Below are 13588 nucleotides of genomic sequence, written 5' to 3' on the forward strand. Positions count from 1 at the left end.
ACTAACAATAACCCTTAGACATTCACTGCACCGTAGTCCTTTGCAGCCCCCTCTAAGCAGTTTTCAGGGCCACCATGTTGCCCCCAACAATCTGGGTCCTCATTTTACCATCGAATGACCAAAAGAATGGTTGAAGACAGTATAGGAATAAATCTAATTGTGAGCTAAAATTCCACAATTATGAAAATTCTTCCCACAGTATCATCTATGGAGATATTCAAGGATCCAAGTCAAAGGTGCCCATTCCAAAAGGGAACTAGACTTTCTTAGATATTTTTGTTGAAAACATTTCTCGTCCAAGAAGCAGCAGCTTCTCCTCCTCCTCTTCCTCCTCCTGAAGTGGGTCCCTTGGGAATCTGTCAAATTTGGAGGACAAGAGCTACTGGTGTTTCCCGGCCGCTGAGATTTCAAGCCCTTTGCTTTGGATTCAGAAACCACATGTATATTTTTCAACTGTTAAGAACTTGACCTCTGATAACATTGATAGCAAAGTTCACCCATTGTACTATTCAAACCAATGTCCTCCTATCCTAAATCTCTCTAAAAGTCATGTCTCCTTAGAGTTGACCTGCATGGAAGGTGGAAGGGGATTAAATTCAGGGAATGTGAACTGGAACCTTTCCCCAGTCGAGTTCTGGCCCCCTGCTAGAACTAAATATTTCTTGGCAGATAACAGAATAAAAGAATTGGAAGAGACCTTGGAGGTCTTCTAGTCCATCCCCCTGCTCAAGGAGGAGACCCTATACCATTCCAGACAAATGGTTGTCCAATCTCTTCTTAAAACCTCCAACTTCTGGAGGGAAGCCATTCCATTGACTGATTGTCCTTACTGTCAGGAAGTTTTTCTGTAGTTCTAGGTTGGTTCTCTCCTTGATTAGTCTCCATCCATTGCTTCTTCTGCCTTCAGGTGCTTTGGACAATAGGTTGACCCCCTCTTCTCTGTGACAGCCCCTCAAATATTGGAAGACTTCTATCATGTCACACCAGTCCTTCTTTTTACGAAACTAGGCACACCCAAATCCTGCAACTTCATAAGTTTCAGCCTCCAGTCCCCTAATCATCTTTGTTGCTCTTCTCTGCACTCTTTCTAGAATTGCATCATATAAATGCAATAAACCTTTCTAGAGTCTCAACATCTTTTTTTATATCAAGGCAACCAAAACTGGGTGCAGAATTCCAAGTGTGGCCTTCTCAAGGCCTTATAAAGTGTTACCCAAGAAGATCCTGATGCCAGGTCAGGCCTAACATTTCTGCAGTCCACTTATGCTCATCAACCAGAGGTCTTAATGGGATAAAGTTGGAATGCCAATGCACACACACGTATACACAGAGAAAGACGCACACCCATAAAACACCATAAAGAAATAAAAACACTGTAAACGGAACCTCCTGGTTGGATTTACCACTTTAGGGACTATTAATACTGAGAAGATTATATGGTTTTATTATTTTATGACTTGCTGTTCTTGGTTGTTTGGCTCCAAACCAGGATATTATAGAATAGAAATGGAATTCTTCATTGGCCAGGTGCGATCGGACACACAACGGATTTGTCTCTGGTGCAGAAGCTCACAGTGTATTTAGGAACAGCAAGTAATAAGTCATAATCGTAGTTATCATAAGAGGTCATACCAAAGTCCCATTATGAGGGACCATAATCAAAGGAGGAAATTCTAGGATCAATTCAGTCCCCAAAACAATCTAACACTTTGCAATTTCCTTTTTTAAAAAAAAATTATTTTAAAAAAAGTTTATTCCGAAGTTAAAATACAAACTTCAACAGAAAAAAGGAAATAAAAACAAAGCAAAACCAGACAAGATAAAAAAAATATGAATGAGAAATAAATAATAATTAAAAACCTGAACATAACATAAATTGTCTGCCTTAGTTAAATACTGATAAATACATTTCAATAATAATGATAATAATTCCCCTCCCTTGCAAAACAGGCCTACAGTTTATAAACTTCTTCAGCCCTCTTTGGCCGGCTAATTTGTCTTACCCTCTATTTACTCTGTAAAAATTAAACCCCATTAACAAGTAAAACCAGCAACAAAATTAAAGTTTAAAGCGCTCTGATGACCATCTGGTCTTGTAACTAACACACAGAAAGTCTACAACGGCTTCTAATCTACCATAAACCATTGCAATCATTATCTCTGATCTGTCCAACAGCAAACATCCTCAATGGATTCTTAAGAATAAAATAATAGGAGGATGGAGAAAACAGCTGAGTGATAGGTTTCTCTGTCCTTTGCCGGAAGTGGACGACAGCTGCTTTCCAGAAACCCCCATCCTGTTCTGCATCTCCTTATCCTGCCCCGAAGGGTGTGAGTTCCTGTGAGTTCAGGTATATAAGGTGGAAAAGAGACCTTGGTGATCTACAGGATTTCTCCTTCAGATTGGATCCCTCTTTGAAGGTGAGAGTCACAGATTATAGAAAGAAGAGTAACATTGTGTAATGAGAGAGAGAGAGAGAGAGAGAGAGACTAACGTATTTGTACATAATTGCTGTGAAGAATATCAGAAGCTACTAATATCTTTTTTCTTTTCTATTTTTCTTTTGTCTTTCCCTCCCTTTTGATCTTTCGTCTTTTTTCTTCCTTACTTTGCATTTGTTTATATTTTCGATGTTCATGTTTAAAAGTTTTAATACTAATAGCAATATCTTCAGGGACACTTTGGATCTCACAACTCTGCATGTATGCCTCTTGCTCTGATTAAAAGGGTTTTCAACAAAACCGGGAAATTTTATTCAGATGCAAAACCTTCACCCCCTTTTTAAAAATGCCTGTCGTTTGAAATTCCTCAGCGTCTCTTGCAAGAATTCCAGGAGAAAAAGATAAAAGAGGTCATTTATTTGACGGATGAGGGGTCATAGCATCTTGTGTGTTATAAGCAACTGAAAATCCCGTATCTCTCCTAAGAGGTGGATGTTTTGCATTGTCTGTGTTTATGTCTCTCTTTGTCCATTTCTGGCAGCCAATTCACAGGATTAAAAGGTGGGGGGAGGGGCAGGGAGAATGGCTTTTCGTGTCCATAGAAGAGATGAAGAGAAGAGGAAAATCAAGAGGGGCGGGACTTGAAACATGGCTCCCTTCCATTTAGCAATAGCAATAGCAGTAGACTTATATACCGCTTCATAGGGCTTTCAGCCCTCTCTAAGCGGTTTACAGAGAGTCAGCATATTGCCCCCAACAATCTGGGTCCTCATTTTACCCACCTCGGAAGGATGGAAGGCTGAGTCAACCCTGAGCCGGTGAGATTTGAACTGCTGAACTGCTGATCTAGCAGTAGCCTGCAGTGCTGCATTTAACCACTGCATTTAACCACTGCGCCACCTTGGCTCATAAATGTCCCATTTAGGCGTTGAGTTCATTGGGGCTGGGGGTTAGCAAAGGGTCCCTTCTCCAAATTCTTCTATGAGGTAGCCTGCTCTGACTTTACACCATCCAAACATCCTGGACCACACCAACTATGACCAGATCTTAATGGTCACGATGGGCAGAACCAACTAGGAGAGCCAGAAGCTCAGAATCAACGTTTTGAGAATTACAGGCTGTGATTCCTGGCAGTCCGGGGTCTCTTCCAGTTGCTCAGGGTGCTTCTGGGGAGGGGAGGGGGCTGCAATCCAGAGATGAACAGGTGGGTTTCACGGTTGAGATGAGTGCTCGGTTCTTCCTTCTGGGGAGGGGCACCTGAAAGGGGGTGACCTGGTGTGGTTGGAGGACATTCAAGGTTCTTCTCAATTTCTGTTTCCCTCCTCAGGTTTGGAGATGCTTCTCGTCACTTGCTTCATCTTTGGCCTTTTGGGCAGCCTTACCTGGGCAGGTAAGTTGTTGCCAGCAAAGCTGATATATCCCACCTCCACCCTGTTTCCCCCTGGTTTGTTTTAATGTTTTATTCTTAATGGGGGAGCCTCTACTTCTAGCTATGATCCATTTAGGCCAATCCAGAAGGCCTCCGGGCCTCATTATATGGACACCAAAGACTGGTATCTGCAGGATGAGACTGGCATCTGTCCACTAAACAGGACCTGGGCATTTTACCTGGGTCACCTCTGGCCCTTTGGCTCCCTCTGTCTGGCCCACCTGAGGTCAGTCGGAAATTAGAAACCAAGTGGAAATAAGTGCACATCATGCACGCAATACAATGCACTGCGTTTATCCTGAAGGCAACTTTTTCTTTTCAGTTTGTGTCCGTGGGGTTCCTGGGTCCTACAGACCTTCACAGCCCCCATTGGTTCAGACCTCCACAACGGTCCCAATGTCTGATGTGGCCCCTTGGGGAAATTAATTGCCCATTGAACCCAAGAGCCATAATACAAGGAAATTAACACTAATTTATAATCCCACTTTACTATTTTCCCCAATTACAAATATCAGACCGATAAAAATCCATCCTAATCCCAATGGACTCATTCAGTTTAAGTCGCTCCTTCCAGCCTTACAATACAATACAGTGCAGTACAATACAATATAATACAAGAGCAGAGTTGGAAGGGACCTTGGAGGTCTTCTAGTCCAACCCCCTGCCTAGGCAGGAAACCCTATATCGTTTCAGACAAATGGCTATCCAACATCTTCTTAAAGACTTCCAGTGTTGGGGCATTCACAACCTCCGAAGGCAAGTTGTTCTACTGATTAATTGTTCTCACTGTCAGGAAATTTCTCCTCAGTTCCAAGTTGCTTCTCTCCTTGATTAGTTTCCAACCATTGCTTCTTGTCCTACCCTCATGTGCCTTGGAGAATAGCTTGACCCCCTCTTCTTTGTGGCAACCCCTGAGATATTGGGACACTGCTATCCTGTCTCCCTTAGTCCTTCTTCTCATCAAACTGGACATACCCAGTTCCTGCAACTGTTCTTAATATGTTTTAGCCTCCAGTCCCCTAATCCTCTTTGTTGCTCTTCTCTGCACTCTTTCTAGAGTCTCCACAGCTTTCCTACATAGTGGCGACCAAAACTGAATGCCGTATTCCAAGTGTGGCCTTACCAAGGCCTTATAAAGCGGTATTAACCCTTCACGTGATCTTGATTCTATGATCCCTCTGTTTAGGCAGCCTAGAACTGTGTTGGCTTTTTTGGCAGCTGCTGCACACGGCTGGCTCCTATTGAAATGGTTTCCTTCCTTCATGGAATAAAATATTTTTCTTCTCTTGAATGTTTGTCGAATACTTATAACCATCTCTTTTGCTCAAGGATCTCTCAACCTTGTTAAGGTCCATGAAGAAAAAGTCCATTTTTATTCTGTTTTCCCAGCTGGTCCTCGTGGCCGGAGCGTCTGTCCTTCTGGCACTTTTGCCTTTAAAGATGGAAGCGAGTGGAGTTGCTACAAGTTCTATGAGGAAAAGGTCACCTTTGAAGATGCTGAGGTAACTCACCTGAGCGGGAGGAATTCCCTTAATCTGGCCCAGAGGTTTTCCAAACTTCAGAAGGCCAAAGTTTGTGTCATTTTTTAAATAATTTCTTTTTATTTTTTATTTTAAACAAACACAACATCCTTCTTTACATGCTTTAGAAAGTGTATCAGTTGGTTACAAAAAAACATTTGTGCATCTCTTCCACAGTCAACAAACATACTTCATATTAACTCAAGTATTTTAACTCTAATATTTATACATGTCACCATCATCATATCTCCATTTTCATTTGACTATAATTGTTTAGGCGTCCTTGATCATGGGTACCATTCAATATTCATATCCAATTACTTTTATCATAACACTACACATTGTACATTATTATCATTATCAATTACTTATTTAATTATATCTCTTATTACTAAATTTCACTAAGTTTAACTAGTTTTAAGTTATATTCTTCCATCTATCAACCTGTATCTTTCCAAGAACAAAACAATCTCATATCTTCTGCCATTTGTGGTACCAATCCTCTAGTCATCTTCTTGGTCAGCTTTGTATGGCCTTCTCTTAGCAACACCTTGCTTATAAGATCTCTCAATTGTGGTTCTTAAATGAGAGCCTTCAAAAGTTCAAGCCCTTTTGTTTGAAAGTGGCCCCTTGTCTCTAAGAGCGTCTCGTTATTTCCACACACAAACACCCACCTCCTCCCCTCTTCTCTCTCTCTCCCACACCTCCTTTGTATGCCCCACTTTTTTATGGATATCCCACTGCTGACACCACTTTCATACTATACATATATATTTTCTTTATTTTTCCTTGTTGGGCAAGAAAATCATGCTCAATTTGCAGCCCCTCTTAGGAGAACTTCTGCTGGAGAAACGTAGCTGAGAGGGCCGTGTCTGACCCAACTGCAAAATTCCTGGGTTGGTAGACCGGGATAGTAGCAGACATGAGGAGGACAACATGGTTTGTGGGTGCTAAGATCTTTTTCCTTCTTCTCTCTCTGCAGCAAGAGTGTCAGTACGAACGGAAAGGCCATCTGGCATCTTTCACAAATGACAGGCAGGCAGCAAGCATTGCTGCCTACCTCAGTAAGGAAAACATAGAGGGTAATTACGTCTGGATTGGGCTCCGCCGAGATGAAGGGTCCTCTCTGGTGAGTATTTGGCCCTCCTGTCTCTGAGCAATTAGCAGCTGTTTTCCATACAGATGTTTTTTGAGTGGTGATTTATAGTAATAGCAATAGCAGTTAGACTTATATACCGCTTCATAGAGCTTTCAGCCCTCTCTAAGCGGTTTACAGAGTCAGCATATCGCCCCCCACAGTCTGGGTCCTCATTTCACCCACCTCGGAAGGATGGAAGGCTGAGTCAACCTTGAGCCGGTGAGATTAGAACCGCTGAACAGCAGATAACAGTCAGCTGAAGTGGCCTGCAGTGCTGCAGTCTAACCACTGCGCCACCTCGGCTCTTCTAATGATGATTTACATCATCCTCAAAAAGCCCAGCAACCCTGTTCCATCTCCATTCCCTGATGGTGGTCTTGTCCCATGTTGATGAGTTAGACAATCCTGTTTATAGCTAATTGGGTTTATTTAAGTTAAATTGGCTCCGTGTTTTTCAATATGAAATCCATGTATTCTACTGGGGAGGTTGAAGAGCAGGAGGAAGGGGCAGGGTTGACAGCTGAAATGGGTGGAAACATGGTCAGGAAACACCTTCATCTGATGAAGGACTTCAAGTCCTCAGGTTTTGCAGGAAATGGTTGATGGTTGGGATGAACGTTTGTGAATTTGAGAAATCCTGGAAACTGGTGGAAGTTCCAGCAGACTTGGAGGAGGAAAAAATACGTCCTAGTCTTTAAAAGTGGGGGAAGCACAATGCAAAAATGCAGCTGCAGACAGTCTGATGTTGATACCTGGGGAGATTCTTGAGGAGATGATAAAGAGATCGATCACAATAAGCACTTTGAAGACCATGTCTGAACTCCCAGATACCTTTAGGCATTTGTCCGGAATAAACCCTGCACAACTGTCTTCATCTCAGATAGCCTAGTAGATTAGGGTCACGCAGCAGGCGTAATATATCTTGATTTCAGTAAAGCATTTGAAAGCATACAGTACTCCAGTAATTGCCAATCAGCAAGCTAATTGTGTCTCACAGAGTCTTGAGAATTAATTGGAAGAGATTTGAATATCATTTTTTTCAGTCTCCTTCTCTGTAACTGTTCTGTAGGGTCCTTCGTGCTCCCTCTCCTCTCTCTCCTCCTTTTTTGAAAAAGTCTCTTGACCCAACTAGGCAATAACTTCAGTGCTAGAAGGGAGAGGGGTTTGCTCTCTGTTTATGTACAAGTGGCTCTGCCAGTGTTGGTGGGAGTGGTGGTGGTTCCTTCATGAGGCTATTGTTGACTTGTCTGAGTTCCTTGATTGGGGTCTTCTTTACTTCTTGACTGTAAAGTCAGCAAAACCCCTTCCCTTCCAGTGCTGATGATGTTCCCTAGTTGGGTCATGAAAGGTCTGCAAGAAAACCACCAAGCCTAGAAAGCACCAATGACCCCACAGCCCTCCTCCTCCTCCCCCATCCCCCTCCTCCTCCTCCTCCTCTTCCTCCTCCTCCTCCTCCTCCCACACTCCCTCCTAGCGCTGATGACGTTTCCTAGTTGGGTCATGGCTCAAAGATTCGAGTGTCCTTGTAGCCCCAGAGACCTTGGACGCTGGGCAGAGCCAGAGTGAGAGTGCTTGGACTTCTCCACTGCTTCATGTGCCCAAAGAGCCTAAGGGAGTCTCCGTAAGAGGCATGTGGCGCATGCTTCCACAAAGACCTAATCAACGGGACTTCCCTCTTTGAATTAACGTAAGCTAAATTCAGAATTGGAAAATAACATTTTCTATCTCCCTCCCTCTCCCCCCCTGTGTCCCCCACTCACCCACCTCAACATGCTTTATTGTCACAGACTAATGGATGGCGCTGGGTTGATGGATCACGATCCAGGTACAGAAAGTGGTACAGTTCCGAACCCAACAATTGGTACTCCCATGAGTATTGCGTCGCTCTCTGTCCTCTATCTGGTCAGTATGAAAAGCCACCATTCCTTATTATGGTTGGAGTTTGCATCTGTAATTCCAGGAAAGCAGGGGAGGGGAGGCAGAGGGAGGGAAGACAGGGATGGGGAGGGAAAGGAAGGGAAAAAGGAAGGGAAAAGGGAAAGGAGAAATCCATATAGATCCTGGGAACAATGCTCAACTTGAAGGAGACTTTTTTGAGGTGGGTGATTTAAAGTATTTATTGGGGAACCTTAACAGGCCAAAGTTAACAATTCCTAAAGAAAATGCTAGTTCCCATAGCAATAGCAGTTAGACTTATATACCGCTTCATAGGACTTTCAGCCCTCTCTAAGCGGTTTACAGAGTCAGCATATTGCCCCCAACAACAATCCGGGTCCTCATTTTACCCACCTCGGAAGGATGGAAGGCTGAGTCAACCTTGAGCCGGTGAGATTTGAACTGCTGAACTGCAGAAAGCAGTTAGCTGAAGTAGCCTGCAGTGCTGCATTTAACCACTGCACCACCTCGGCTCTCATCTCAGCCCAGAGGCAACTCAGTCTCACTGCTTCTTTCTGCTATTTCTCATTCACTGTCAAAGTGGAAGATTTCGACAGTAAACGTCAAATAAGAGATTACCTAAAAGATCCACTGTGTGTCATTTTAAGAAGGAAGCCAGATGTGCCAAAACTGCAATCTGAATAGAGTAGATTAATGCAGTGTTTCTCAAGACGGGCAACTTTAAGAAGCGAGGCCTTCAGCTCCCAGAATCCCCCAAGCAGAGGCCCAAATGCTTGAGGCAAGACCGGGGTCTTGAGTGCCTTCATGAAGGAGTCGAGGCTGTTGTAGCTCAGCAGGAAGATTGTTCTAGAGCATGGAGGCAGCCACCGAGAATGGGCCCTTCCTGCATCCCATCAGATGGCAATGCTTAGATGAGGGGAGCTGCAGCATGCCATCCCCCCAGCCCCCACCTGTAGAAGAGGAGCAGGTTGAGCTGGAAGGTGGAGTTAAACTTGTCATCTGTGTGAAGTCTTTGTGTCGCCACCAGAGACCGAAGTCCTCTTGAGCTCTGTTGAGCCTTATCCAGAACCAATTTAGCTCTGACCTTTAGTTGGCTGGATTCTTGCGTATTGGAGCTACTTGTACTTGAAACCACCCATGAGTGGACAGGCAGAAGAACCTGGGAAAAGGTGGTCTGCAAGTAGCCAAATCCTATGCCATGTCAGGCTCTAAAGGTGATGACCACCCATCTTCCTTTCTTTCAGCATACGTCTACTGGGTTGATACAGGCTGTAGCAACCAGAAACTTCCTTTTCTCTGTAAATGGAAACCTGCTTAAGCTACGTCTGCAGGTGGAGTCAGAGGGGCTTCCCATTGATTGGAAACCTGAGCTGAGATCTTTTGGTTCCACCTTCTCCATGTGCAAAAATTCTTTTCCACAAAGACCATCTGGAGGTCAAGCAGTCGATTCCTCTAGTCTTTCTTCTCTTCCCCCCTTTCTGAAGAACGTGCCCCTCTCTTGATAATAAAGTCTATTGCTCTGCCTTTGTCTTGAGTGTGGCTTTTCTCTCCCAGGGGCTCCAGGGCCCCTCCCTGAATAAGCCTCACGGGAAAGAGGGTGTTGGGTCTGCAGATGACTTCCTGGTCACCAAACACACAATGCAACCTTCTTCTGGGGTCCTGCTCTCCCCCCTTTTCTCTCAGAGGGAAATAGGAGATTAATGAGAGGAGAAATATGGACTTGTGGAAATAATGATTCCCCTGGAGAGAAAAGGATCCACGCAGGGTGGGTAGCTGGACAATCGCTGAACCAAACCAGACCAAAAACATTAACCAGCAAAGGCAGAAAGGGAGAAATGCATTCACGATGCCCATCTTCTCCTTCACTGGGACCTCCTGGAGGTTCTGGGGAGCCAGAAGTCGTGTCTCTTCCAGGGTCTTTGAGCTGCAAAGCAAGGAGGCTACTTTCCTGAAAAGGTTCCCTCTTCCCTCTGGGGACAGATCCGCTCCAAGGACTCTTAGATCAGAGGCCAAGGCACAAATGAAATCCCCAAGGCTGGTATTCATCACAGTGCTGTATGCAATAAGGAGTTGGGGTCCAGGGTCAAATTATTCTACTTTGTGGACATTATGCAAAATTCTACCTCTCCAGACAAGGCTTCAATTCTGGGGAAGGTAGAAGCAGACAGACGATGAAGAGCAGCCAAGTGGGTGGATTCAGTTATATTGGCACGTATTGGAAGACCTGAAGGATCTGGTTGGGGACAGATCATCAAGGAGGAGATCTATCCCATTGCTAAGTGTTGAAGGCACACAATCAATCAATCAATCAAACCTCAGGTGTTAAGCCAGGGGTGTCAAACTGAAGGCCTAGGGGCCAGATCAGCTGACGGGGTGCTTAGATCTGGCCCACGGAGCCACCCCAGAAACAGCAAAGGACTGGCCTGTGGTGCTTCTGCCAGTGAAAACAGAACATGCCATCTCCCCTGAGGTCCATTTCTGCTGGCCGAGGGTTACAGGAGGCTGTTGCAGCTGAAACGGAGCTCACGAGGGACACCTGCAGCCCCCTGAGCTCTGTTTTCACCGGCAGAGGGATGCAGGATGCTGTTGCAGCCGAAAATGGAGCTCAGGACCCCTTTTCACTGGCAGAGCACTTGGGCCACCCCAAGCGCCCCCGACATGAGTGATGTTGAGTTGGCCATGCCACCCTTGCCATGCCCACCCCAGCCAAACACAAGCCTGCGGCTATCCTCAACAAATTTGAGTTTGACACCCCTGTGTTAGGCTGTTCAATTACATATATTTGGGTCTTGGCACCTAACACTGCATAATGCTTCCCTACAAGCCATCTCTCTGGTGGCTGATCTCTTGAGGTTCTCTCGGGTTTCCCCAGAGGTAAAACATGCCACGTTGTCATGCTTCTGCCACAATTCCTTTGCGATAAAATCATTAAGATATTGGTCTCCATGCTTAGGCTTAGATTCAGATGAGGTGAAGATCGTGGCCATCATCTGCCCAGGGAAAATCACCCAAAGCACAGGAAAGGAGCTAGGATGGCCAGTCCAGTGATGACACAGACTTTAGTCAGGGCTAGTTGTCCATCGGAGGAACTTCCCAGGCTTCTCCAAAGTCCAAGGAAAGACCAAGATTCCCTTGCCTCTTGATGGTCCTCTTGAATAACTGGGTTCCTTGGAGAAGAATTCAGATCTAGGGAGCAAAGCAGAGCTACATTGCATTTGTCAGGACGATAGTATCGGAGTGGAGGGAGATGGGCCTTTGAATGTGGTGGAACACCTGGTAAGTCATATATAATATAACTCATTATATAGCTCATTTTACATATATAATAAATAAGAGCCTGGTTACAGTTCTCTGGAGTAATATTTGTCATAGTGATAATAGTAGTATTCTCTAATGGTAGTTTCATAACAACAGTGCTTTTCCCTCATAACATCAATACTTATTAATTAGTAATACTAATGAAAATTAATAAGTTACAGTAAACAACCCTAATAGTGAGATTAATCTTTCTCTTGTAATCTTCCAGATTCTAAATCCTGTTCCTCTTACTTAACCATTGTTAGAACACCTTGTAACTCTTTGTGGTGCGAAAGTCATTTTCATTTTATTTCAACAAATCACCAGTGCTGAAGTAAATTAAATCAGATCTATAGAAGAGCACAAGGAGGTTGGGCTACGGCCAAAAAGAGCCGAGGTGGCGCAGTGGTTAGGGTGCAGCACTACAGGCCACTTCAGCTGACTGCTATCTGCAGTTCGGCGGTTCAAATCTCACCGGCTCAAGGTTGACTCAGCCTTCCATCCTTCCGAGGTGGGTGAAATGAGGACCCGGATTGTTGGGGGCGATGTGCTGACTCTGTAAACCGCTTAGAGAGGGCTGAAAGCCCTATGAAGCGGTATATAAGTCTAACTGCTATTGCTATAAAAAGCATGGAAGACGCAACAGAGTCTCAAGCATTATGAAAAGCTAAGAGGTATAAAAAGTGTATGTATTAAAACAGAAAGGGTGTGTGTGTGCGTGTGTGTGTGCGTGTGTGCGTGCATGCGCACAGCAGAATCCAAGAGGATGGGTTGGAGCATGAGATGTATGTAAGGTAAATGTTTCTCCTGTATAGTTGGGTCCATAAATTTGTTATTTGTGGAATGTTATTTAGAATCCACGTTTTCTATTTTTTGAGTCTCAGGTGTCACCAAAGCCTTTTATTCTTTGATCACTGGCTTCCTGATGATCACATAGATGATGAACGCATAGAGATTAAGCAAGTCCTCTCATTCACGCTAGTTGGGACTTCAATCCAAACCACAAAAAATTGACCAACCTCACAATTCAAGCATGTTCAGGAAATGGGTCAGCATTGGAGTGGCTCAGCAGGCTGTACGTCAATCCAGGCAGAAAAGGAACGATTGCATTTCTTGTAATGTCTTGCATGATTTTTTTTTAGCTGCAACATGGGTGCAGGAAGACGCAGCAGGAAAAAGACAAGCTGCAACTGATAGCCTGCAAAAAGTGCACATTTCTCCACCTCCCTGGGGTTTCAATGGCCAGATTTGTGCTACAACATGCAATGTTGTGTCAGGGTCTCCACCACAGGGCTTAAAACCCATCAGACGTTGACCTGAGCCGTAAACTAGACTTAAGGAGCATCTGTTTTCTCACCCTAGAGCAGGGGTCGGCAACCTTAAACACTCAAAGAGCCACAAAGGTCCTAACCGGAGGCTCCCCGTTCCATTCTGGAGCTGACCGGAAGTCCCGTTTCCCCGCTAGTCTCCTCCCAGCATGCCGTCCTTTTCCCTCCAGCTGTTCTAACTGAAAGCCCCGTCGATTGTGGAGCTGACTGATGACAGGGAGCCACATGCGGCTCCAGAGCCACGGGTTGCCTACCCTTGCCCTTGACTGCTCCTTGCTGTGATAGATTTCGTTTGCCCCATCTTGGCATTTATGCTCACCTACACCCATCTAAGGGGACCGATGGCTCAGCAGTTACAGTCCAGATTCCAGACCCAAGGTCCGTGCAAGGGGGTGAGCTCCCTTTCCTGCCCCAGCTCCTGCCCACCTAGCATTTCAAAAGCATGCAAGTGTAAGTAGATAAATAGGTACCACTTCGGTGGGAAGGTAACAGGGGAAGGTAGCAGCCTCGGCCCTCTTGGTGGGCTGCACCAGAAGCT

The 13588-nt window shown here is 44.9% G+C and overlaps 1 protein-coding gene across 1 annotated transcript; it reads left to right on the forward strand.

The window, feature by feature from the left end:
* The first annotated feature begins 3777 nt into the window (after positions 1-3777).
* LOC116511033 (C-type lectin lectoxin-Phi1-like) lies at positions 3778-9743 on the forward strand. The gene is made up of 5 exons (XM_032220770.1): positions 3778-3832; positions 5261-5373; positions 6374-6520; positions 8317-8431; positions 9670-9743. Exons 1-5 carry the CDS (start codon positions 3778-3780, stop codon positions 9741-9743), a joined length of 504 nt encoding a protein of 167 aa, XP_032076661.1.
* Positions 9744-13588: the final 3845 nt, after the last annotated feature.

The sequence above is a fragment of the Thamnophis elegans genome, chromosome 7 (genome assembly GCF_009769535.1).
Source record: "Thamnophis elegans isolate rThaEle1 chromosome 7, rThaEle1.pri, whole genome shotgun sequence".
NCBI lineage: Eukaryota > Metazoa > Chordata > Lepidosauria > Squamata > Colubridae > Thamnophis > Thamnophis elegans.